General features: G+C 40.6%; 6 protein-coding genes across 10 annotated transcripts in view; 4 read left to right on the top strand and 2 right to left on the bottom strand.

Moving 5' to 3' along the window:
* The window catches only part of Cad87A (cadherin-87A), a 51,668-nt gene extending 48,164 nt beyond the window's left edge, over positions 1-3,504 (top strand). For all 3 annotated transcript variants that reach the window (XM_068296188.1, XM_068296187.1, XM_068296186.1), the window contains 6 exons: positions 30-631; positions 706-1,489; positions 1,561-1,836; positions 1,902-2,164; positions 2,225-2,600; positions 2,670-3,504. In XM_068296188.1, coding sequence (XP_068152289.1) covers positions 30-631; positions 706-1,489; positions 1,561-1,836; positions 1,902-2,164; positions 2,225-2,600; positions 2,670-2,744 — 2,376 coding nt within the window. In that variant the 3' untranslated portion in view covers positions 2,745-3,504. The remainder of the gene's footprint in view (positions 1-29; positions 632-705; positions 1,490-1,560; positions 1,837-1,901; positions 2,165-2,224; positions 2,601-2,669) is intronic.
* Positions 3,505-3,804: 300 nt separating this feature from the next.
* On the top strand, positions 3,805-4,843 carry Dnali1 (Putative inner dynein arm light chain, axonemal Dnali1). Its single transcript, XM_068298236.1, has 2 exons — positions 3,805-4,294; positions 4,356-4,843. Exons 1-2 carry the CDS (start codon positions 3,925-3,927, stop codon positions 4,733-4,735), a joined length of 750 nt encoding a protein of 249 aa, XP_068154337.1. The 5' UTR covers positions 3,805-3,924; the 3' UTR covers positions 4,736-4,843.
* Positions 4,747-13,576, bottom strand: LOC137583266 (RNA helicase aquarius). Its single transcript, XM_068298229.1, has 7 exons — positions 13,363-13,576; positions 12,814-13,300; positions 12,412-12,755; positions 7,499-8,533; positions 6,981-7,438; positions 5,336-6,923; positions 4,747-5,283 (listed from the first exon to the last, which is right to left on the bottom strand). Exons 1-7 carry the CDS (start codon positions 13,474-13,476, stop codon positions 4,825-4,827), a joined length of 4,485 nt encoding a protein of 1,494 aa, XP_068154330.1. The 5' UTR covers positions 13,477-13,576; the 3' UTR covers positions 4,747-4,824.
* On the top strand, positions 9,709-12,400 carry mthl5 (G-protein coupled receptor Mth-like 5). Of its 2 annotated transcripts, none has more exons than XM_068298235.1 (5): positions 9,709-10,300; positions 10,859-11,118; positions 11,184-11,368; positions 11,425-11,925; positions 11,996-12,400. In XM_068298235.1, exons 1-5 carry the CDS (start codon positions 10,012-10,014, stop codon positions 12,252-12,254), a joined length of 1,494 nt encoding a protein of 497 aa, XP_068154336.1. In that variant the 5' UTR covers positions 9,709-10,011; the 3' UTR covers positions 12,255-12,400. The 2 variants fall into 2 exon arrangements, with proteins under 2 accessions (XP_068154336.1, XP_068154335.1); XM_068298234.1 differs by having other exon boundaries at positions 11,422-11,925.
* A 43-nt stretch (positions 13,577-13,619) lies between the features above and the next one.
* LOC137583267 (sphingomyelin phosphodiesterase 4) lies at positions 13,620-16,431 on the top strand. Its single transcript, XM_068298230.1, has 7 exons — positions 13,620-13,761; positions 13,820-14,119; positions 14,181-14,986; positions 15,055-15,324; positions 15,382-15,694; positions 15,757-16,020; positions 16,090-16,431. The coding sequence occupies exons 1-7, from the start codon at positions 13,729-13,731 to the stop codon at positions 16,390-16,392; spliced, it is 2,289 nt and encodes a 762-aa protein (XP_068154331.1). The 5' UTR covers positions 13,620-13,728; the 3' UTR covers positions 16,393-16,431.
* A 44-nt stretch (positions 16,432-16,475) lies between these two features.
* sad (Cytochrome P450 family protein sad) lies at positions 16,476-18,379 on the bottom strand. 2 transcript variants are annotated; one of them, XM_068298231.1, is made up of 6 exons: positions 18,109-18,379; positions 17,833-18,045; positions 17,579-17,772; positions 17,182-17,522; positions 16,889-17,095; positions 16,476-16,825 (listed from the first exon to the last, which is right to left on the bottom strand). In XM_068298231.1, exons 1-6 carry the CDS (start codon positions 18,333-18,335, stop codon positions 16,505-16,507), a joined length of 1,503 nt encoding a protein of 500 aa, XP_068154332.1. In that variant the 5' UTR covers positions 18,336-18,379; the 3' UTR covers positions 16,476-16,504. The 2 variants fall into 2 exon arrangements, with proteins under 2 accessions (XP_068154332.1, XP_068154333.1); XM_068298232.1 differs by lacking the exon at positions 16,476-16,825 and having other exon boundaries at positions 16,955-17,095; positions 17,190-17,522.
* Between the last annotated feature and the right edge of the window lie 7,961 nt (positions 18,380-26,340).

Below are 26,340 nucleotides of genomic sequence, written 5' to 3'. Positions count from 1 at the left end.
GACAATCAATTCTTCTGCTTTGCTTACAGATCCACATCAACATACTGGATGTGAATGATAATCCACCCGTTTTCACGCGTCCAGTCTACAATTCCACAGTTGCTGAGAATGCAGCTTATCAGCCACCCGCCGCTCTGTTGCAAGTGGAGGCTACCGATCTCGATGAGGGTCTTTATGGTGATGTGCGCTACATTATAACGGCAGGAAACGAGTTGGCTTTATTCAAATTGGATGCTCAATCGGGTATCATATATCCAGCTCAGAGTTTGTCTGGCAAACATGGCATCTACGAGCTAACCATCTCGGCTCGCGACACCCAGGGATCGGGCACAATGGAGAGCATTGCCAAAGCCATAATCACAGTGCTTCAGGTGAATCGTCATCGACCGGAATTTGTGATACCAGCATTGACCAATGCCACCATTGAGATACCCGGCGATATTGTTCAACCGGACTATCTGCTATTGACTGTCAAGGCTTTGGATAACGATACGGATGAAAACAATGGCAAAATCAGCTACCATCTGCAAGTCAACAATCAGAATGTACAAGAAACGTCTGAATTCAAAGTCAACGAGGTCACCGGAGAGCTGCGAGCCAGGCAGCAATTGAATCGCAAGAATCGTGCCAAGTAAGTGGAACCGAGATAGAATTCCCTTTAAAAACATTAATCAACCATTTTTTTTTTTTTTTTTTTTGGTGTAGCTATGACATAATACTGGTAGCACGAGATGCTGGTAATCCGCCCTTTGAATCTCTTCGCCTGCTCAGCGTCAGCATTGTGGATGCTAACGAGAATCGTCCCGAATTCCCCGATGCCTCTAATCCCTACAAAGTTTCTATCAATGAGAACAGCGGACGTGATGTAAAAATTGGACATATACAAGCTGGATCACGTAGCAAACACAATCGGGATATATTCTACTATATGTTGCTTGGCAATGAGGATGGGGCCTTCTATGTGGATAAATTAACTGGCGATATATACACAAACAAGAGTCTTGATCGAGAGGAGACTGATTCCTATACTTTGTATATATTGGCAAGCATTAAATCTGATTTGCATATATCGGAGGAGGAGCGTGCCTCTTTCTCCATCAAGACGCTGAACCGTGATAACACAGTGGCCAAAGTGGGCATCACTGTGCTGGATGTCAATGATAATGCTCCCGTATTCGAGAAATCAATTTACTATGCCGGCGTCAATGCCAATGCCCAAATGAATGCCGCCATAACGCTAGTCAATGCCACAGATGCCGATGCCGGGAAGAATGCTAAAATAGAATATATGATTATTGCCTCGAATCTATACAAATTTGGTGCCAGCAAGTCAACAGGTTCCATTGTGCCCAGCCCATTTGCCATTTCACAAGACGGACGGATTTCGGCAAACACCATAATGGCAGAATACAATCAGGATAGGTTCGAGCTAGAGATAATGGCACGCGAATTGGAAGCACCTCAACGTTCGGCTAGCACAAAAGTTAATGTGAGTAGATCAACATAGAATGATAGAGAATATCGAAGAAGAATTGAAAAATATTTCAAAATCCTTCATAGATTTGGGTATTTGATGGCACTCAACTGGTGCGTGTCATACTCTCTCGTCCGCCGGAGGAAGTGTACAATGAGCAGGAGGAGATTATTGCTGAATTACGTAATGCCACACAGCATCGCATCATTGTGGATGAGATTCGATTCCATTTGGATTCAATTGGACGCATACGCATGGACTGGTGTGATATGTATTTCCATGCCGTTGATCCACAGACCCAACAAATTGCCCCTGTCGATGAGATTCTCAAGGATATTGATCGAAACTACGACTATCTGAAGGTAAGTTCTTTTAACTATCTGTACTAAATGTTTTTACAAATTGAATTTGAATTGCTTTTGCACAGGATTATTATGCCGGATTTGCCATTGAGAATGTTGTGCCCGCCTATATAGCCATTGTGCAGGATGAATTCGATTTAGCTGTTGCCGGACTGGTAGCCCTGGTCATTGTGCTCTTTGTGGGTGTCATTAGCTTCATAGTGCTCTGTTGTTGTCTCAAGCACTGGAATTTATCAGTGCCCGTTGAGACACGTCGTAAGGAGGCGCTGATTAAAAAACAAATCATTGAGGATCTAAATACAACCGAAAATCCTTTGTGGATAGAACAGTAAGATTTGCATTGCTTATTTGTTGAACAGATTAAAAATCTGTATTTTTAATTATTTAGGAAACTAAAGCTCTACGAGGAACAAGAGCTGACCATGCAAGTCTTCTCAGAACCCGATCATATTTCCAATTCGGATGCACCTGGCCATTTGGATCATCGTAGCTCATTGGAGCAGGTGCATCATCATCACCATCACCATGGCCAGTCGGTGGATAATACATATGCCACTATACAGCCAAGAAACAATCAAAATCGAATTGGAGCTGGTGGCGGTCTTAGTTCAGCGGGTGGCGGTTCTCTACGGAATGGTGCCGGTGGAACTGGTGGAGTAAGCGCTGGTGGTGTTAGTGGAACTGGCCTTCTGCTGGCACGAATTGATCCGCATTCAAATGATTTCGCGGACTATGCCACATTACGCAATAATCGAGCGCCATCGGTAAGTTTACATTTATCTGTCTAAGTCAAATATTTGGATCACTAACTTTTCGCATGTTTGTTTTGTCAGCTGTACGAGTTTACTGGCTCCACATTTCAGGCTCCCATACGAGATGGAGACGACGCCGTAGCCGAGCTTATTTAAGATTATCGAAACAAAATTCCTCTAGCATCAGCAAATGTATAAATTATATAGTAGCTATTCTGTGTGTCTAGACAAATCCTGATCTAATCTATTGCATTTCCTGAGTTTGACAACATTATTATACACAAACTTACACACGTATTTAAATATAGCCTATATATACCATATATATGTATACATATATGTATAGTGGTAGTATCTTGTATGCCAACGAATATTTAGAACACAACTAACCGAGAACTTACAAAAGAAAACAAATGGAAAAATACCCCCATAGAGGAATTTGTCCCGCATCAATAATGACAATAATATATATATTATTATATATTGACAATGTCTAGCCGTAATCAATTTAAACAATATATAAGAAGTTACTAAATTGTATTGTATGTATGTATTTACATCTCCACACAGTTTAACCACTATGCGATATTAGTTTTGTATTTGCCTTTAAGTTTGCTCTACTAGAAGAAACAAGAAAAAAGAAGACTAAATTATTTGCTTTTCCAATTCCGTATTACTTTTAGTTCCCTTTTTGCTGCTAACTTAGTTTTAAGTTTATAGTATAATTAGCCAAACTTGCTCATATACCTAAGTTTATTAATTTTAGTTGAGAGAATTGGAATAGTGCAACGAATTCATTTTTTTTACAGTTGAATTGAAATTGCTCAAACGACAAACAAATAATAGCACAATCGACATTACAATTTGTGTTTGCATTTATCATAATAAATAAACGTAAATATTATATAAAACAGTATTCTCAAATGAAGACTTCTTTGATAAACATTTCTTTTGATTGATTGCTATGACTAACTCTCTTACAAAAATATTTACTCTGAAAGATCAGAAAAATATGTTCCGAAATAGAAATTCTAAGGTTATGACTTTTCCCAAAATAAAAGCCATTACCAATAGGACGAGGGTGAAATTGCTTAACAACCTGTTGATATTTGTTGCTCAGCTCTCTTTCGGCGTTTCCCAGACTATGTAGTCTGTTGCTACCTTGGGAGAATAACAATATCAACCCTATTTGACTTTTTGTTTGAATTTCCCTAACATAGGCATTTCCAATATTTCAATCAAATCAAATACTAAATTATTAAACACACAAACACAATAAGATTTGCAATTGTTTTAGTTCGCCGATTGGCAATTAATTAATATTAGTCAAATCAAGATGGAAGATATGGAGATAACCAGTGTGGGCCAGTTTCAAACCCTGGTCCGCTACAATAATCCCGTCCTGGTGGTAAAACACCCTGAAAAGAAGGGAGCTCCGCTAACGGAGCTGGAAATGAAAAGGCCCCAAACTGCTGGCGCTTTACTAGATACCAAAAAAGAAACTGAAGAGATATTAAATTCAATATTGCCGCCACGTTGTTGGGAGGAGGATGGACAATTGTGGCAACAATCTGTGTCTAGTACTCCAGCTACACGCCAGGATGTCATCAATTTGCAGGAAATGCTGGATACGCGTTTGCAGCAGACACAAGCCCGTGAGACGGGCATTTGTCCTGTACGTCGTGAACTGTATTCCCAATGCTTTGGTAAGATGGTCGAATCTGAAATAGTTTGAATATTATTTTATGAGACCACACTAAATTGCAGATGAAATTATACGTCAGGTGACCATTAACTGCTCTGAGCGTGGGCTTTTGCTTTTGCGAATTCGCGACGAGATCGCCATGTCAATGGAAGCTTACGAAACCCTTTACTGTAGCTCTGTAGCCTTTGGTATGCGCAAGGCTCTGCAGGCTCACGAAGAAAAGGAAATGCTTCGTGATCGTGTCAAGACTTTGGAATTAGACAAGGAGGCACTGGAAGAGATTATAGCCGATATGAAGCTTAAACAGGAACAGGCCGAACGTAGAAATGCCGAGTTGCGTGTATCCGAGGAGAAGAAATTCACCGAGGAGATCACTTTCTTAAAGAAGACAAATGCCCAGCTTAAGGCCCAATTGGAGGGCATTACAGCGCCTAAGAAGTAATTACATTGTGGTCGTAATTAAAATGTGGTAATGCATTTCTTTTGTTTCATGATTTGTCAATTGATGATTTGTTGGAAATTAAATTTAAATTATTGATTATCCTCAGCAGTTGGCTCAGTCGTTTCGTCGGCTGATTTGTCTTTTTGATGAAGTCCTTCCTTTTGCTCGATTTCAGCTTCATCTACATTGATCTCATTCTGTATGGGTGTTGGCTTAAATGTGGCAGAATTATCGCCGCCCTTCTTTTTATCCTTGGCTAACCGCTTTTGAGGTGGCTCATCGCTGGTGTTAGTCTCAACCGGAGGCACTACTTCAGGATCCTCTTCATCGTCATCCTGTGGCCGCATGGCTCTTAATTCCTCCTCGCTAGGTATTTTACCTTTCAGCTCAGACATTTTGGCCATGTAGAGTTCATACACAAACTGGGCCATATCCGACATGTTTTCTATGCTTCGGCAAGATTCCTCGGGTACAGCCTCACCGGCCAAGCGTTCTGTGGGATAACTGTCACTTGGCACCAGACTCAGTTGTAGAGGCCTTTGTGTAAGCTGCAATAAAACAAATTATTATCACCCTTTTTTCTCTCCTCTCCGTACTTACCACTTTGAATGTTTGCTGCAATTCTAGACAATTCTTAAAGAGCGAAACACGTCCAAACACATAGAGACCAAGTCGAGCTCGACTCATGGCCACTACCAAACGACGTACATCCCGCAAATGACCCACAGCTTTGGTGCGCACCAGCGAGATCAGAATGTAATCATTTTGCTGACCCTGATACTTGTCCACTGTGGTGATTTTGTGGGGCCAGCCGATAAGTGGATTATTGCCGCAGCGCGCATTTATAACGTCGCGGATCAGATGCTTTTGACCATTGTAGGTTGTGAGAATGGATATTTTGCTGGCCGGATATCCCAAAAGACGCATGTACATAAACATGGCCACAATGTATTCGGCTTCGGCCAGATTCTGATAGAAATATGGATTCGGTTCGCTTTCGCCCACTCCCTTGAAATCCTCCACATTAATTAGCTGATAGTCATGAACGATGCCGGCATTTGCCCTCTTATACTCATCGCGCTCAAATATGTGCTGAAGATCCTCTAGTTTCTTGTATCGCCATTTGTACAATGAACAGATGCTCGCACGGGCACGACCCTGACCATCCAAGTCTACAGTGGGCACACCTAGACGCACCAAGCGCGTAAACAGACTTTGCTCCATATTCGAGTACTTCTGAAAGGCCATGTTCTTAATGACAGGCGGCAGCTGATGATGATCTCCGATCATAATCCAACGTTTGAGACGGTTCAGACCGTCCAGAGGATTCTGCAATAGCAGGGGAATAAATGTCTCAATCTCTAGGATCTGGGCGGATTCCTCCATTAGGATATTGTCGTAGCGGAAGCCCAAATTCACCAGCTCTTTGCGCTTGAGGGCGGCATGTGTACAGGTCATGGCAATAATTTTTGCCTCCTTTACCAGCAAATACTTTGAGCGATCCAAGCCCGTGCGTAATAGTTCAAAGGCCCGAAACTCTTCCAGTTCCGTAAATATATCGGATATATAACGGAAATTTGACTGGGCAATGGTCATCAGTTCATCAAAGGGTTTGCCAACTTTGAAAAGGGGCTGCGGTGCATCGGCAAAGAACTTACTAAAGGGGAATCCCGTTTCAAATAGTTCACTCAGTTTGTTCAGATCCGATTCGTCCCTGTGTGCATTAATTTGGCTCTGGAACTTCTCCCAACGGGCCATCACATTGTAAAGATAAAAGTAGCCAGCTGTCTCACACGTATAAGCATTGTCCCCGCTCACTCCGAGGGCTTCTTGCAGCTGTTGCACTTGATTCAGCAGATCCATTCGCTTGGCTAAAACATAATTCACTCGCCCATAACGACTGTAGTCCTTTTCGGTCTCCAACGCTTCCTCGCCATGACCGAGACGCAGTAGATGCCGCTCATCAATGTCCAAGGCCATAATCTTTTCGAATAATTGATTCAGAGCCTGATTGGAATGGGTAACAATAAGCGTACGCTGCTGAGGTTGATTGTGATAGATATTCGATATGATTTGAACGGCGACATCGGTCTTGCCGGTGCCTGGAGGACCAACAACCAGTGTCAAGCCAGGTTGCATGCCCGCCCGTATAGCCTCCACTTGTGTAGGCGTGAAGCGTATAGAATTCCTGTCAAAAACAGAGATTAGAAAAGAGATTGCATTCAATAACTAATTTAATTCTTACTCTTTGGGCTTATCGCTGGGATATGGGCCTCTCGCTTCATATTTGTATGGTTGCACTTGAATCGATTTGCTAATAGCCGATATCATCTGCTTATCTCCATTGTCATCTTCCTCTAAATCGCTGTCCCGTTGCTCGGGCACGTCTTCAAAGATCAGACGATACGGGGGCAATGGACTTTCTTCATCACACTTTAGCTCATAGTTGGGAAAACTGTCCTTTAGGTGTTGATAATCCAAGAACGTGTCATTGAACTCCAGACTGCGCTCCTGATTGGGCATATTGCTGTAGTGGGCTGCAGCGGGATCACCATATCCCAGGAGAATGTCATGCAGCCAAGGCGGCACCACACATTCGGTGTTCATCAGATGACGTATGGTCTCCAGCACTGCCTTAAAATTGTTTTCCTTGGGCTTGCGACGCATCAGAATGTTGAAACTTTCATAGACATCGTCGGCCCCCTATGAAAAAAAAAGAAGGGAATCAATTAGCTAACCCCATCTAAATCAATGGCTACTTACATCCTGCAACTCATCCATGTCGAGACGATACTGATTCGAATCCAACCACACACGATAGGATCGCTGCTCGCCCGGCAATGGCTGACGTGGTTCGGGTCCATCTTCAATTACACGACCGTTGGCATCTAACATGCCTTCCACTTCGCATCCTCGCACACTGACCAAGCCCACTTGCGGGATGAACGGCTCACGAGAATTGTATTTGGTTCCAAAGGGTTGAGTTGGCTTAACAGTGATAAGGAAGCAGACATCGTGTTTCCTCAAATTCTCCCACTCTTCCTTGATCTCGCGACGCACTGACAATGTTACGCCGACATCTGCTCTAACCCGCGAAGGCTTCTTCTCGCCCAGATGCGGTTTGGCCACCTCGACAACGGCAAAGCTAGCTATAGGCAAAGCCATCCGTGCCCAGCCACCAAATACAACATCTCCATCTTCAGATTGCCATGGTAACATGCGACTTACTGCATCCTCAATATCCTGACGTATTTCATAGGTGGACTCTAGGCGGAACAGGTTAAAATTACGGAGCAAATAGTCGTGCAGTGTCAGAAACTGCAAATTGAGTTTGGGCAGAGCCAGACAACTGTCGCCGGTGTAATAGTCCGAGGGTACAATATTCTCATCCCAAATGATTTGCTCTGTGGGATACAAGGGCATCTCGTTGAGGGCCTCCAGTTGTGAGCAACGTTTCTCATGGCGCGTTATCAACAATTCCCGCAGAAATTGTTCATCTAGGCGATGCCATTGAAAGGGCTCCACTATTTCATCGGGCACCAAGTTCAGGAAAGTGGCAATTTGCTTCAAACCCTCCGCATCCAGGGCACCAAAATGTTTCTCCAGTGACACACGGTTATCCACGGTGGCCACATTCGATAGAGCAAAGACCCGAAGACTGGGAAACTTGGCAAAGACCGCTCGCTGCAGTGAGGTGATCTTCTTATAGTGCAATTGGGTCATGTCGTGATCTGTGAGGGAATTGCCAGTGACGTCGTTGATCTCGAAGCGAGTGTAGAAATTTAACATGTCCAAGAGCTGCAAAAGGATCGTAAAATACATATAAAATCCACATTTTCTACAAATTGACTGAACCGCTCCTGTCTAGTTCCGCATTGGCGTGCAACGAATGGAACGTGTTTGTTTGTTTTTTCCTACCTGTCGAGAATTCTACAATATTCTCTCCCATTCTCTCTCTCTCTCTCTCTCAGATCTTCTCTTTTTTGAGCCGGTTTATCTCTTTAAGTTGAATACGTCATCATTTTTGGTAAGTTTACCTTGTTTCGTGCGTGAGTTAGTATTTCTAGTAAGTCTACAAGCTGGCAACCTCTAACTTGAACCTCCAAGTCAAGAGTAATGCAGGTAAACGTGTGAGAGAGAGAGAGAAATAAGTAACAGGCTAATTTAGCGAGAGAGCGTAACAAATGTCCTTATTGGACAAGCAGAGAGAATGAGAGATATGAAACCTAATAAGGTCAGCTGGGATTGGTTTTGGTTTAAGGTTAGTTGAAGGATATACGTATAATGTAACTAACTATAAACACAATTGACAATTGTTTTGATTTTAGATATATGTATGTATATAGTTATTTTTATATACATGTTTCCTCAAACGTTTCAAAGGGTGTGATACGACAAGGGGCAGGCGTCAACATTCCCTCGGTTGAATCCCCTCGAATGTGCTGACAAGTGCCTGGTGAAAGGAACGATACTGGGCACACGCTTTGTTCCAAAACGGGGACAGCGTGGGATGGTTGGAGGAAGTCTTATCATATCATCTGCGACATCACCATCATCATCATCATCAGAGGGGCAACCAACCATTCATGCATCTCAGAAATAACAGAAAACAAACAAACAAGCCGGCTGGCTGCCTGCCTCTTGTCCCAATTGATAATTTCCGTTTGAACCACGAGAGGAACACAAAGAAAATTTAAACATTCTCAAAGCCCTGCTTTAAATTTTTCCCTTCGCTTCATCCGCCGTTGATGGTGGTGTATCTCGCATGTGTGTCTCTGTGTGTGTGAGTCAACTCTCCACTTGGTCTGCTCCCTCATTCACTTGGTTCTCCTCTCTCACACTCCCTCTCTCTCTCTCTCTCTCTCTATGGCCTTTCTCTCTGACGCCTCTCTACTGTTAGTGACTAGAAGTTAAGAGCTCGTTCCCTGGACTCAGAGTCAGTTCTGTTCCGTTCAGTTGAGTATCGTCGCTTGGTTTCGCCAGTTGTGTGTTATAGCTAGTTTTAGCCGTCGAGCCAAATTATTGTGTTTAATTGAATGAAATCAAGTGAAATGTTTCATTTATTGAATTGAAAATTCCAAACACTAGGAGGAAAGAAAAAAGTGTTGACTTTTCTTTAGTCTCAATTCGTTTGCTATGCCAGTCATGATCTTGGCTCAAAACCGGCATCAGACTGACGCAACTAAACTGAACTACCTTGATGACGCATTTATTGGCCAGCAACAACTACAACCACAACTTTGTATCTGTATCTGTTGTGAGTGAGCGATCAAAAGATGCTCGTCATTAAAACAAAAACGCTTGGCGCGCGTTTTTCCAACTCATCATCAAAAGCAAAACTGGCGCAATGTGCAAAAAGTAGAAGCAGCTGCTCCGTCTGCTCGGTCTGGTGCATTGTATTAACACTGCTATTGTGCTGCTGTGGTCCAACAGCTGCTCATCTTGGCAATTCTGTTGGATCGCCTTCATCATCTGTGGATCCAAACAATCTGGTGCGAGTGAATAAATGCTGCGAGAAATTTGAAATCCAAGTGGAAAATGCATGTCAGCTGGTCAATGAGACGGGTAAGAAGAGTGTGAGCGGAGGAGTGTAGCTTCCTAGTTTTGGAGTTGGCATGCCAACGCAATCACAATCGAATGCCATGCGTGACACTGGCCAATTCGATGGTGTTGGCCATTGAACTCTATGGATTTTACACATATGCATATGGCCCATATTTTATGGCCCATTTATTAGCTATCGGTGGAACAAAAGTGTTCTCAACCGTTGATTATGATGCTACATATTTATGAGATTTATGAGAAAGGGATGGAAGGTACGCTACTTTCCCCTCGAAGTAGCCACTTGAAGTTATTCAAGATAAAGGAAAAAGGGGCAGCACCATTATAGTTTTCAAGATCAAAGCATTCCAACAGATTTCCTGTGATTTATTTGTTTAGTCTGTGAAACATAATAATGACTCGTTTTCTTAATCTTTAAAAGCCGCAGTGAATCAAAACAATAATAGCAACAATTCGCCATGCTAAATAAATGAAATGATTGTGAAATTCAAGTACATACAAGTGAAATGTCGATCTCCAACTTTACTCTGTGTTGATTTACTTGATTTATTTTGGTTTCAGATCAATTTCAACCGAAATTCGTTAGTTTAGATGGTAAAGATATTGCCAATGTGCAATATAAATTTGTCATTGGCTTGCCAAATTGTGGTTCTCTACAAATTTGGGATATATATGATAATGGCAAGGATGATAGCAGCGACAGATTGCAACTGTTGGACAATGGCAAACTGAGGCATTACACACGAACTCTATCAAATGTGGAGGGAGAAATCAGCGAGACTAAATATGATTTGGAGCCAGGACAATACTGTCTGGATAAGGTACATAATGGAATTCAATTTAAACCTCACACTTCAAATCTATCGTTTTGTGGTTTCTTTTGCAGGTTGAGGCAAAAAATCATAGTAAAGAGATATTATTTGCAAAGATTTGTGTGCCCAAAGCATTGGAGATGGAATGGGACGATTGGCATTTTGTTCTTATGAAAATACTTGATCCCATTTTTCATATAATCTCATTGATCATTTTGCTGGTCATAGCCATTGTCTATTTCATATTACCCACATTGAGGTGAGTCTTGGAGTTAATTTGATTATCTCATATAATAATTTGGCTTTCCTTAGCAGAGATCTGGTTGGTAACATTGTGACAACAATTGCCATGTGCCTGATGATCAGCCAGGCCTCAGACCTGGTGCGGATCTTCACCATGTTCTCCAGTCATGTGAGCTTCATTGTGGCCGACATTATCCTAAGTTCCAGCCAATTGGCAGCCTTTGTTTGGTTAAATAGTTTCGGATTCTACATTTGGAAAACATTCCGCTCGCGAAATGTATTTCTAAGAGTAACTGATGGTCGGAAATATTGTTATTACTCGGCCTACGCTTGGAGTTGTGCTGGGATCATGGCCGCATTGGCGGTCTTTGCACATTTCTTTCTTGATGTGGATCTGTATAAACAGGAGCACATGGTGGCCGAGCAGCAGACAATAGGTCTGTTGGCCATGTGCATATTCTTTGCTCCAATCGCCTGCACGATATTGATAAACATATTCTTCTTCGTGACGACAAGCAAGTTAATAAATCGGCGGACAGTCTATGGACGCATCGCCCACAAACTGAAGGCAAAGTGAGTATACAAAAGAAGCCTAAATTATTCTTATTAATGGCTATTTTTATTCTTCTCTCGTTTGACTTAGTTTCATCATGTTCTCGTTGATGTTTTTGGTCATGTCAGTGGTTTGGTTGTTTCATTTAATGACCTGGCTAGAGCTCGATGGCCTCATGTATGCCTATATTATTGTTAATGCCCTGCAGGCTCCTCTTTTGCTCTACATTTGTGTATTGCGGCAGCGTCACGTCACATTTCTGCTAAGGAAAACCTGTTGCTACAATGAGCCACCATCGGCAAATGACTGGGGTGATGAGTTGCACTATATGAACGGCAACGACTATTGACATATCTACATATAACCTAATCTATTAAACCTAGATATAAGCTTTAGCTTTGCTAAGTGTTTTAGTTTAACAATGTTAAACATTGAGAATTGTACTTAAAACTTATTTAAAAAACAAAAAATATATCGAACTAATAAGTCTGACAACACTCACTCACCTGGCCAAAGAGTTTACCCTCCTCGCGTTGCACCAGCGGCGATAGCAGAGCGCGCACAATCAAATGGCAATCATCCAGGACTGTGTTGAAGAACCGACGGGTGGGTAGCAACGCTTCCAGATCAATGATGAACTCGAGAAAACGTTCGCAATAGTGGACCACATTTGGATTGATCTCGCCCTCCAGGGGAATCGTTTCAAGTATGTGTAAAAAATCGATTATTAAATTCTGCATGAAATGGCGCTCCCAGAGAATTTCCGGTTTAAGGTCTTTATCCTTCTTTTGCAAGCGTTTCCAGTATTTTCGCCACTCTGGCACATCCTTCAGCTCTTGCTCGCGACGTTCTAAAATTTATATAGAAAATTAGTTTCCTGATGTAAATTGACTTTTATTCAAACTCACTTGGCTGAAGGCAATGCCACATGGTTAGGGAAACCAGACGCTTGGCCTGATCGCGGCACAATCCGATTTCCATGCTATTGAAGCAATGATTGAGAAACATTAGCAAGGCTGTGCGTTCCCTCAGCGTACTGCTGGCCTGCTTCTTTTTGGAGTCCACCTTGCTGGGCAGACATGACTCCAGGACATGACGAAAGAACGCCGGATATTCCTCGGGCAACTGTTCAAACACATTCCACACTTCCACACGTTCACGAAACTTCTCATTTGCCATTATTACAATCGACATGAGGTGAGCATGACTAGCTGTCTCTCGCTTGTAATTTGGCCACAAAAACTGTTCCAAATACTGACTGAATTCCAGCATGTTGATTCGTCTGGCACTGTGTTTGCTATTTGAAATTTCGTCATTGTATATGCGTTCTATTATAGATGGATTGTATGGCAAATGCTCCGACTTTGTGTCCGGTGACCAATACTGAGACGCCAGCTAAAGAAACAAGAAGAATAGAATAAGTCGAATGTAAATTGTAAACGTTTTCCCGGTCTCACCTGCCAAATGACATCCGAGCTAAACTGATCTAGTGTAAGGGATCCCGCCTTGTCCTTGAACTTCTTATTGGCCTCCTTGGACTGTGCTGCAGCTGTTTGACTTCGACGCTTCATTTTTAAGTTAAATATTTAGCAAAATAATAAGAAAAACACACAAAAATAATCCGCGAAAACAACAATTACAGCCGGTCTGTTTTTTCTAGTGATGGGCAGTTTTATAGAGATGGTAGCACTGTTAAGCGCCAATGGTAGGGATGCCACCTCGGACATCTGGCAACGCTGTTGTTTTGCAAAATTTCACAGCGTTTAAAAATTATTATTGTTTATATCACACAGAAACACAAAAAGCACGCGCCGTCAAAGAAAATGGCCCAGACAATGCCGTCGGAAAACTTAAGCGTAAGACGCATTACGGTTATTTGGTCATTTTGAAATACAATCATTTGAATCTCTGCAGAGTCGCGTCCTTATGGTGCTGGGCATGCCGCTGCTGGAAAGAGTCCATGAACTGACTATTCTCTTTGACAGCTGCACTGGGCGGCAAATACAGACAGTCTACCCGCACATAGTTCACTCCATATTTGGTATCAATGGCAATCCCATAGGCTGGGGATTGAGGACAACAACTATGGAGAATTCGGCACATTATTTCTACATTCTGCAGCAGTTCTTTGGAGTGCGTGGTCCTTGGATGCACATGTGCCACAAGATATTGAATGATGCCACCAAATTTGAATTGGATGTTAACCTATTGCCCGTAAGATACAGCCACGCCAGTGATAGCATCTTAACCATATGTCTTGCTTTCAAATTTTCAGAGGAAATTCGTTAGCATGCTACAGGCGGGCCAGAATCCCATGTTTTATGCAGATCTTATTAACATTGACACCTTCAGGCATCAAGTGGTTTCGCTGTCGCTGAATGCTTTTGACTTTTTCATTTTCCATTTTGTGTTGTATGCGTTGAATCCGCTGCACTCCATTAATCCCATTGCCATGCAGATACACAATGGACGCACCAAGACTGTTTACCATCAATTGGTGGAGGAATATTTGAATAATTTTCTAACCCCCTATCCAGACGCCATTATAGAGCCGGCCAATTTCTGTGGCCCAGTCAAGACTGTTCAACCTCTGCCGGCTCAGTCATTGCAGCCTCAGCGTCAGCCACGATATCTTAAGATACCAAGCTCCTATCGAAATGGTGGAGGCAATTCGAATGGAGGAGGAAGTGGTGTTGGAAACACTTCGCCTCAGTCAAGCAGCGGTGCAACTTCGCGTGCCTATACCTGGCGCTCCGAGTCGGTGTTGCATTTCTTTGTGGACATTTGGTTGCGGTATGACGTGGAATCGGAGCACTATCTGCCTAGCAGTGACTTTGTGCGTGGTGTGCGAACGCTTTGCAAACAAATTCATTTCTTTGCCAATGCCTCGCCACATGATCTCACCTCGTTAAACTCACTTCGAAAGGTCTCTCTGGGTATGGTTAGGTCCAGGATATATGCCTTTCTCTGTGGTCTGATTGATCGGTGGCCTTTGGATAGCTCTCTGACAGTTGTCTTGGAGCTCTGGCTAAGTTATATACAACCCTGGCGTTATACTCTGATAGCGGCCAACAACCAAGTGTAAGAGATTACTTTTAAAATCATAAACATAAACATTCTCTAACTATCTCTCTCCCCCCTTTTTACAGTGGTGGTAGGTCGTATGATCCACCCATAACCAATCTCTTTGATGGCTTTATTATAGAAAATCTAATTGTATATACACACATTTTTATGCAATTATTGCCCCGATTTGAGAGGCTGGATTATACAGTTTATCGTAATGCCCAGATGTTACTTCGTCTGGCCAAGACATTCAACCAGCCAGAGCTGGTGGAGCGTCTCCAGCGTTTTGAGCGTTTGCATTCGGGCAATGCTTATGGCTTTGATTCACCCCAACGTCAAGTGAACATAATGAAGTGAGACAATTCAAGTATTTCTTAAAAGACGATTCATAACCGAATTAATCCTTTCAGCAAATCAAACTCATTCAATGCCCAATGGAACCCGATGTGCAGTTCAAATATACCAAAACTGTTTAGCGAGTCAATGATAATGCAAATCGAGGGTTTCCTCTTTGTTATAAGTATGGCCAGAAATTCGGTACTTAGTAATATTTGTTCACTGCGCAAAGAGATTAGCGAACGACAACGTTCCGAAGGATTTCTCAAGAATTTTTTCAACAAATTGATGGGCGAGTCTACGCAAGATGAACTAATGCTACGTGAACTTAGCCGTATTCCCGAGATGTTGCGACAGAGCATCGATGCCTTTTGTCGAACTTTTGGTGTAAGATGACAAATCAATGATCCATTTCACGTTATTCTGAATTATATTTTTTTTTTTCACAGATAAATCCTTCTAATTTGTCAATGCAAGAAACATTGCCAGTGGAGCAGCCTAGAAGTCCACCACCTTTGGAATCGCCCAAGAAGTTTAGCTTCTTCGATAGCAGCGATTCGTTAGATACCTCAAAATTAACGCCTCATCAAATGTCATTGAATGCTTCTAATTTTGAGCAAGTTGTTGATCCTGCCCTCTTACCCATACAGAAAAATGAGATAAAGCCAGTGGTTAGACTGCTGCATATGATATCGGAAAAAATGAATGAAAAGGTAAGCGGCATAGATTTCTAACCGAAGTGGATTTTGGAGTATACTACATCCTCTTCTCTTTTTCCGCAGTATGGAACTCAATTTCAAGCATATTACTTACGAAAGGATTACTTTGGAAAATTGACACGTAAATTACTGTATGCGCCCATGACTGAGCAATGGTTTGCTAAGCAGTGTGGAAATGTAGAGATTTGTAAAAAGGACTTGCCTCCTCGACTTTGTCTGCGACCCTTGGCCTCAGTACAAATGGGTTTCCTGGTGGGCTTTGCCATGCTTGTGGGAAAATTTTACTGGGGCTCATCGCTGATTGGATTCTTTTGCTTGTGCTTGATTTTTGTAGTTTCCAACTTGTTCCTTGCTTTGATTTCATAACATTTTAAGGAAAGAATCTATTTTTTAATAATTGTGAAATTTATATTGTTTTTTGTATAAAACTAAAAAAAGGACTACAAATACGTCTAAGCAAAGTCTATCGTTATGTGTATTAGCTTGATCGCGACTGTACGGATATGCGCAGTTGCTGATCGGGCACAGTGACCATGCGCAGTATACAGTCCACGGGTTGTTCGTTGAGGCAGTGCATCTGAAATTGATTTGCACATTTTCCGAGCAACGAGTGCAACTGCTTGAGGGCCACACGTCGCCCTATGCAGGACCGTTGACCAATTGCAAATGGCAAACTGGCATGAGCCTGATGCACTTGCTCCGACTTACCTAGGAACCATCGTTCGGGTAGAATTAGCTGCGGCTGCTCAAAATGTGATGCATCGCGTCCGGCGGTATATAAAGAGAGCAGCACCATGGTCTGTAATAGGATAAGGTTAAATCTTATTTTAAATAACCCGAGATTTCGTTGAATCCTACTCACATCCTTTTCTATGAAATAACAACCCAATTGGGAATCCTGCGGTAAATACCGTCCTATAAAGGGGGCTACAGGATAAAGACGCAGCGACTCTTTAATAAGGCCATGCAATAGCTGGGATTCACTGGCCGACTGCTCCTGAGCTAGACGTTTCTGCAACTCCGGCTCCGTAGATAGGACGTACAAGGCCCATTGGCTGCTAAAGGCGGTCTATTGGCAAATGCATAAACAGAAAAGGAGAATTACAGCCGATTGCTGATAATCAAGATGGTTTAGATGTTTTACTGCTGCCACACCGTGTCACCTGCTGCTATCACCAGATCTACAAATATACGTTTGATCATCTCGCCCGGGACATCAGCGGACTGTAGCTTGTGGAAAAGTGTCTCCTCTTGCTCATCCAGATCGCGCATACAGAGCTCAATTATTAAGGACGCTTGTCGTAGAACCTCGTCTACATTTCGCTCAAAGTCTCGCCAGATTCGCAATCGAAGGATCTGGGCCAATCTAGGTGGAAATGTCATCAGTCTAGAGCTATGCTCGAAGACTTTGTGTACGATTTGAGTGAACTCATCCAAGATTGATTGAATTTTGGGACAACGAAGAACATTAGTGCCGAACATGATGCAGCAGAGGACTGCAATGAGAGGAGCGATGTTACTTCTATATATAATCTGTGGCCTTTCATCTTACCTTCAATGGACCAGCGATATAATTGTTGCTCCAGCTGGGGCAATTCATAGATGACGTTGGGCTGCGTATTGGCTCTCCACTTTTCCACTAATTGATGCGTACAGCTCTCAATATGCACATCCATCCAGTTCAAATTGCCGTTGAGAAGCAGACGATTGAGTATACGCCTATTGTGCAGCCATTCAACGCCCTCCCTGTCTCATTTGATATGGATTAATACAACGAATTTACAATGCAAAATACTCTCTGCTTACATAAAGAACAAACCACGTTGACAATCATGAAGCTGATTGTATAATGTCCAAGCATCTGGCAGCGGATGCTGTGGATATTGACCCTCGTGAAGAAAGACACTTCGCATGAGATTTGCTGAAGCGACAAATACAGCATCCTGAGAGCCGCCGCCCAATCGTTCGCGAAAGATCGGACCATATTGACGATGTCGGGCATCGATGTACTTATGCAGACTATGAAATGGAAATCGATCTGCTAAAGTGTTGTGCCACTACAATTTAAACAAATCTACTCACTGTGGAGCTCCACCAGCGGCTATTAAATCCAAAAGTGTGCCCACTAAGGGCAACTCCTTGACTCTGGGTATGTCCACATATTTTGTTTCACCTGTTTCCCCTATGTTGCTGCTGCCATTCTTAAATTCTATGTGAAAAATCCTTAATAACCAGACCTTGAGCAGGTGCGTTAGCCATCGCACTAGGCCGCACGGCTGTTGCCTAACTATCTCGGGCAGTCTCTGCATCCCAGCGTGAAGCCACAAAAACCTACGTCCCTACAAGGGTAACTTCAGCGTCAAACTGATTCGACATTGTGTTCGGGTAGCGCCTTTTAACCATCGATTCGATTGTTCGAAATGAAAATTAAAGGCGTTCGTATTTTTTTGTTTTGTGGGAGTTTGAGTCTACCGATAAGATCGAGATTTCGAACAGCACCTTGGGTCAAAGCAGTTGGCAAAAATGTGCAGCTACCTGGCACAGTTGCTCCATTGTTTATTCCGTATATCTCAGCCCTTGCGCCAATGTGTATATGCCTTAATTGATATGCGCTGAGTGGACACTTAAAATATGCTGGCCCATGCAAATTACGTCTCGTTTCCCCTGGCGGAATCGGAAGGTTTCTTAGTCTAGAAATTATTGAACGAACAATTTGGCTGATGGTTGGTTTTGTTGGTAGTCCGAATTCGTAATTCCAAATTATGATGTAAGTCAAAACAAAACAAAACATTAATGGCGCAAAATTCGAGATATTATTAATGAAACTGCAAGAACTAAAACCAGTTGCCATCTAAAATATGTATTTAAATAAATTTTGTTATTCATTAAATATATTCAATTATTTTCCTCCCATATGTGTTTGTTTGGTTTCAATTTTTGGGTTTTTCAAATCATTTAGATTCCTATTGTGAAAATTCTCATTAGCACCATCTGTCGTTGGGTAGTTGTCAGACAGAGGGAAAAATCTCTGACTCTAGGCAAGTATGTGGAAAAACAGGGAAAATTTATTTTGGAAAATTTGAAATTGCCGCCAATTGTGAGCGTTATTAATACTCCTTCATGAATTTATCAATCAAAGTTAATAATGGCATAACATCAAGTGACAAAAGGCACACCATAATCTATTCACCAGAAGCCAATAAAAACTAGTTTATTCATTTAGCAGTCACTCCTCTCTTGTAATTAAATTTAAGCCTCATCTGGGAACATTAAAGTACTGTGTTATGTATCACATCGTTGACAGCATAAAACTGAATGACAGACACAGAAACATATATTTTTTATGTTTCTTTTACCAACTCGACCAACAAATTGCTTTCGTTTCGGTTTATTTCTATGTGTCGAACAAAAAGCAAAGAAACCAAAGCATTAATGCCGCCATATTTCGCATGCCAGTTTGGTTTGGCACTAAAAATAAATCAAAATTCATGATAAACCAGAACAGACAGCTCTTCACATTGACGACTATGAAATACCCGGTGATAAAAACTTCTACTTGATTTGCCTAGAAGATTATAAAAAGATAGAATTTGTGGACTTTTACTGATAAAAACTTTTCAAGATTTTTCTTCCCAACTCTTGCCAAATATTTAGACAGTCTTAGTATACCCTCTTAACCCTTGTTGTACGAGGTATACAAAACTTTTTGACGGCAGGGAATAAAAAATGAATCGTGTGATTTAGGCATTAGTTATATTTTGTTTTGGTTGGTTTGGTTTTTGTTTTGTTTTATTAATGTCAAGTTTTTAAATAGTTTCGTGTCTCGAAGTTCGGTTTGCCACTTCTTGATGGGGGTTTGGTGTTTCCCTTTTTAAGGACAAGATGTCACAAGGCCAAGAAAATTGCTTCGATATTTATGGCATATTAAACAGCAGGCTCCATGGAGCACAAAGGGTTGCGAATAAATAAATATTGTTTTTGCTTTGTTGCCCTTTGTACTTTTTCTTGTTGTTCTTTTTCTAGTTCCCTTCTAATGGGGGGTACATTCGCTTTGGTAAATCAGTTTGCAATGCTTAGAAGAAAGTAACTTGCATTAACTTTGGTATCAAAAAGTCGAGTTTTTGTTTACTGCTTAAAATTTTAAATGTTTTGTAATGTTTTATATATTTTAAATTTAGTTGAAGTTTCTACCTAATTGTTTTGTTTTCATTTCATTGTTAAATATGGGTATTAGCCATAAAATGCAATGTGTAATATCATAATTTCGTGTTAGGAACGACTTAGTTAGAAAATGTCAAGAATGTTAGAACCTTCTGAAATTTATATATTAGGGCGATCTAGAGGGAGAGAAATTAGGGAAATGTGTCCCAAAAGTATGCAATAAACAGTCAAAGAATCTGTTTTTCTGAAACTTATAAAGAAGTTTTGGAATTTTCTGTGAATCATTATAAAAAAGCTTGAAACATACATTATTTTTAGACGATATTGAAGTTATAAGGTTAAAAAGTTAAAAATTTCCAGCCAAGTGCACACTTTAAGGAGTAAAGTTCATCTTATTGGGTAGTCGTATGTTAAATGTGATATCTACAAACATAAATCTCTGTAACTGGGTAGAAAGAAATGTCCAAACAGTTTCATAGAAAAGGTAAAAAATAGTAAGGGAACTCAATGGTCGGCACTTTGGAAGCTAGTAGGCCTTCTGATTTTTTGATTATTTTTATGCCCTGCAACGCGGCAGTACACACGACATGCATAATAATATATATGAGTATAAGAAAACAACAATTCATACATATAATAATAAAATGAAGAATAACAAGAAAAAAATGTAATACAAAATGAGTCCACCAATATACCGACATATGTACATACACACAAATATATATATGTGTGTGTGTGTGTGTGCCATATGGAGGAAACTGCCGGAAGAGAGGGAAAAGCGGAAGCTAATGCAATAATAAGAGCAGCGAGAAAGGAGCATAAATAATAAAAAGTAAAGGGAGAAAGTCGAACAAATCTCAAAACAGCATGACGCCATTTTGAAAGTGACGCCTTCCGCCCTTTATTGCCAAGACGGTAGCAGTAGGAGAATCAAGAGCTGGAACCAAATGTAAGTAGTGCGAAGCCACTTGGTGGTCGACCCAGCTGAGATGATGATGAGCCACTTACTTATGTGGCACAAGATATCCCCCGCACAATAAAGAAGATATTCCATCACTTATTAGTAGTTTTCATTTAATTTGCAAGGCAAAAACCTCAAATTATCCCAAATGATGACATTGAGTTAGGACAAAGCAGTAAACCATAACAGATTGGACTGTCCTTTTTGTAACTTATGCGTAACATAAACAACTTAAACCGAAACTTCCCCATCATTATTGTGGACCAGACACCAAATTGCCAATATAAATTCAAGTTTATTGGTTAGGTAACAGAAAACCGTTTAAACAAGCATTTGAGATTAATGCCAATAAAAAGAAAACACATTATGTACCTTAAAATATACCTAAAGAGGTAAATTATATGCATAAATGGGTAATAGAAATTCTAAACTTCCTCAGTGTATACATAAATTTAAATTGAATAATTTGGGACAAGCTACTGCAAGGCCAAATCTGATTATTGATGACACAATTGAAAACCTGAATCGCCCAACTATCTCACACTCTGCCTACTGACAATAGTTCACACAACACACACACTCACATATCGATTCTACGGATGTTCTTGTCGTATCTCATATACTTCAACCTCCTAACTGTCTATGTCTGTCTTCCTCTCCCTCGATCTCTTTCTCTCTCTGGTATGCGGAAGTGCTCAAAGCTTTTGCATATCCTCAAGTGCTACTAAGTGGAGCTATCATTTTATAAAGTAGAATGTTTGTGATGCTTATCACACTCACACTTTTCACCATCCTATCTCCAACTCCCCTCGGCATTCCTCACTTCTACCGTGTCCTGTGTCAAGTGCACATGTATTTTGTTGGTATATGTTAGTTCATCCTATTCTTCTCCTGCTCCTAAAATTGCTCTAACGGTTGCTGCGGTTGTTGTTGCTGTTGTTGTTGTTGTTGTATCACTGACCATGACAGTTTTTTCCACACTAAGGGTTCTCATGTTTCCTTCCTTTTGGCCTCCTCTCGCTCGCTTCGCTTCAAACGAAAAAAGTGTCCGAAACATAAATGACATTTATATTGGTTATAGTATTAGAAGAAATTGCTATTGCTGGGGTTGTTCTTGTTGTTGTGGATGGTACGTGCCAACATTTTGGGGTCATAAAAATATATGTAACAATAACAACAACAGAAATCCAACAATTTTTACGACACACAGCACAACAAAACAAAACACAACAAAAAAAAGGTCAAGTTGTGGAAAAATGAAAAATTATAAATAGATTTGAGTCAAAAAAAAGACCAAAAAAGAAGGAGAAAAATCCAAAAACAACATCCAGTCAAATGGTCAAAGCTCAAAGACTTTAAAAGTCTAAAATTGCGTATACGCCGCTTTAGCCCAACAGCAAATGTCAAACAACCTAACCGATGGTTGAGTTGAGCCAAATGTGAGTGGCTTAGGCGGCATATGCGTGGCTTTGGCATATTGGTGTGCCATGCCATCTCTTCATGTCTCTACATCCCTCCCACCACCCACTTTGGAGGAGCATGGCACTGCACGGCATTCAAAGGATCGAGTTCAACGGCTTCGGCCATAAATCCCTCACCGCAGCAAATACAAATAAACAAGACGGACAAGTCGGTGTGATATAGTGTGAACGGGATGGAGAGTTGGGTGCTGGGAGAAATGAGCGAGCTGGTCATGGCAGGCAATAGTTGGCCCAATAGATAGCTGCACACACACACACACACACACACACACATAAATATACCACAATAACACACGTTTGTAAAACTTGCGGTCTAGTTTCTGGTGGATGGCCGTTTGGCATGTGCCGAAAATTGTTTTTACCCCCCATTGATGAGAATTTTTGCTATCTATCTGCATCTCTGTCCCTAAGGTTAACACGTAATAATATTATAATTAAATGTGTATTTAAATTTAATATTAAAGAAGATGAGATAAGCTAATATTAGCACACTCAACAAAGAGAGAACGATATAAACTGAGTAATAAATAAAGTTTATAAGAAAAATAAATTTATAATTTCAAATATCCGTTGTATTATCATAACACGAAACGATAGGTACTTGTTTGCATTATGAATCCACAAGATTTATGCCACATCAATTTTGACCCACTGTCAAGGACAAAACTTTGTTAAAGTTTGTGTTCTTTTTTGCCTTGTTTGTTTCACACTCCTTTTGGCGAAAAAGGGTTTTCCTCCATGCCTTTTTATTTCGGTTTTCTCTTTCGAATATACAAAAAAAATCAGTCATGCATGGCCTAAGCGACCCAAACAAACACATAAACAAGTTGGCTTGGGTATATCCAGTTGCCATTGCCCATCTTGGGTTGTTGTTATTGTTATTTTTGTACTCTGCCCGAGGGGCCTAAATCATATTAATGAATTTTCTTTCGGTCATGTTTATTTGTTGTAGCTGTTTTTGTGCGCTACTTTCGCCCTGCGACATTAATTACGCAAAATTAAATTTTATATTGTCGCATTAACTGGGCATATACAAAAAAAAAATAGCAAAAATAAAAAATAAAAACTTTTCAATTGCATTGAATCGACGAATTGAGAATACCCTGTATGCTGGTCTTGCTACTCCGGCTGAGAATTCGATTGTTCAAACTTCTATCTGTTGACTTGAGTTATAAGTCCATTATCTATATTAACAACGACTTGACCAATAAGTCAAATCAGAAATGCACATTAAACGCTTTCTCTGTCACTTTAATATACCCTTTGACTTAATTTGTAAGTGGTATAAAAAAGGTTGCTCAAACGACTTTTTTAGGGGTTTATTTTCTTTTTCATTTTTATTTGGCGCAGCTTTGTTGTTATTTATGATTGAGCAAGAATTGTACAAACCTATATATATATATATATATATACATACTCTTTTGTAAATATATTTATAAAGAGAGAGAGAAAGGGAAAGAAATGCCAGCGCATTGCGAAATCCGCTTTTGGTCATTAGCCTGTGGCATCACAGCCACATGAGGCTGGTTCGGATCGGTTTCGCTTGGTCCTTGTGTTGACCCTCATTAGCCCGATAATAGTTTTTGGTTTTGTTTGTTTAATGTTTGCTTATCGAGGAGAACGAAGATAATAAATCATTTACATTGTGCACTGACAACGCCGGCGTCGATGATGCGGCTCGCGGCTGATGTCGCTATGCCATTTTTTTGTTGTTGTGTTTAGGACAGGTCCTGGTGCTTTATCAGGACCCAAACACCAGTGTACTGACTAAGTTAGGCAACTGAACTAAACAGACTAATTAGCCCGCAAATGGACGACGCCCTGACCAATAAATCTCTATAAATGTGCATAAATAATGGTTTCAATGTGGTAACGGGAATTGGATATGCAATTGGGACAATGGGGCGTATGGAAATTGTCCGAGCGCACCACTCATTTGGTAGCTGATGGAATGCTGACTTAATTAAGTATACTAAAAAATTAATGAATTTTTAATTTGCTAAATAGAAAATTTCGTTTTTGCTAAGTTGTTTAATGACATTTTAAGCTAGAATTAAATTTAACCAACAAAAGATTTTGCTCAATACTAAACAAAGCACATGAAATTTTAATCCACAAAGTTAATAATTTCAACTTGAAACATTGAAAATTGGACCACAACTTTAATGCAACTTAATACAAATACTTGTTTAACTTTAAAGGCTTCAAGTTATTCCATTTCCCAGAATATATTCTACTTTCAGAATGAGACAAACTTTTCCAGCATAAAAAAGGCTAATTTATGTTGAGTTTCTTCCGCATATATCTTGTTTTTTGTTTCAATACAAAGTGCAATGTTTAACACCTGTGTACACCTCACAAGTTTTTGCTCAGCTTCGAGAAGAGTTTTTATCATCTTCATTATGAACCCCCTAACACCCATTTGTAACTCAATGAGCTATCTGATTTGGTCACAGATAAATGCGGGTGTTCAAAGCAAAGTTAAGGGGTGAAACCGATGTGTGGCAAACACATTGAGCTGAAGCTTTTGTACGATTTGACCCCCATTACGACCACCCACACAAAACTCACTGACCTGGTGTGCACCTGAACCTCTGCTATCTAAGCCCGTTTGCTTCTTTTTGCCCTTGGATGGCGTGTTAGCCCATTTTGTCTTACTAAACGCTTGACAAGAGGTAAAGACTACAAGGAGAAACGTTCTTCTGTTTCACCTTTTTGGGTTTTGTCATTGGAAATGGAAACGGGATTGCGTTGTGGGCCAATCAACCTGCATGAGTGCATCCATTTCTTCTGTCTGTGTGTGTGTCTGTGCGTATGTGTGCTTGCATCTGTGGCATCATCATTAACGGTGCGGCTGCATCCTTAGCCTGGTTGTTGTAGTTTTTTGTTGATTGTCCTGGAAGTTTTGAAGTTTTAATCTTCTGAGAGATTGCATGACAAGATATTTGAGATCTTAAAGCTTCATAGTTGAAACTGAGGTTTCAGCAGAGATACATACATGTATCATATCATTAGATGAATTGATTATTTTAATGTTTTCAAGTGCTGTCTGAAATTAGTTTGAATATATGTATGTACAGATTTACATATGACAAGGGCAATTATTGAATATTGGCATTATCTGCTGCTATGGTTTTTATTAAATTTATGGTAATTTCAATTGAAGCATAACATAATACGATTTGGCTTTGTAGCCAAACATATTCAACATATTCTAGCATATGCATTTATGTATTTGGATGTGTGGTAATTGCATATTGGCTCATTGGCAGTGGAAAATCACTTTATCCTTGGCCAAAATGCTAATGCAATTGTTTGTTTAGTTTGTGTGCCTGCATATGTGTGTGTGTGTGTGTGTGTTCAACAGAGCATGTATAATTCAAATGAAAATTAATTTGTTATTAGTTTGGCCAAACACAGCCAACAGCCAGGAAGAACAGCAATAAACCCAAGCAACAGGCAAAAATCTAAAAACAAGAGCTCAATAAATCGAAAACATAGACGTGAAAATACCTTGTTAAAGAGTTACAAATTATATACTTGAATCTTTTACAAACTCCTAACCTACAGATCCTTAAAACTGGCTAACGGTTTAGGGAGTAAATTATTGACTTAACTGAAGATTACGCCTTATATATTCTAATCAAAACTTCCTCAGCCTCTGATAGCTTGATAACAGCAACGTCTATCCGATTAGAGAGTACAAAAAGT

Source organism: Drosophila tropicalis, unplaced genomic scaffold, assembly GCF_018151085.1.
Source record: "Drosophila tropicalis isolate 14030-0801.00 unplaced genomic scaffold, ASM1815108v1 contig_859, whole genome shotgun sequence".
Lineage (NCBI taxonomy): Eukaryota > Metazoa > Arthropoda > Insecta > Diptera > Drosophilidae > Drosophila > Drosophila tropicalis.
The sequence above is the reverse complement of the archived record's forward strand: the minus strand, read 5'-3'. Positions and strand labels throughout refer to the sequence as shown.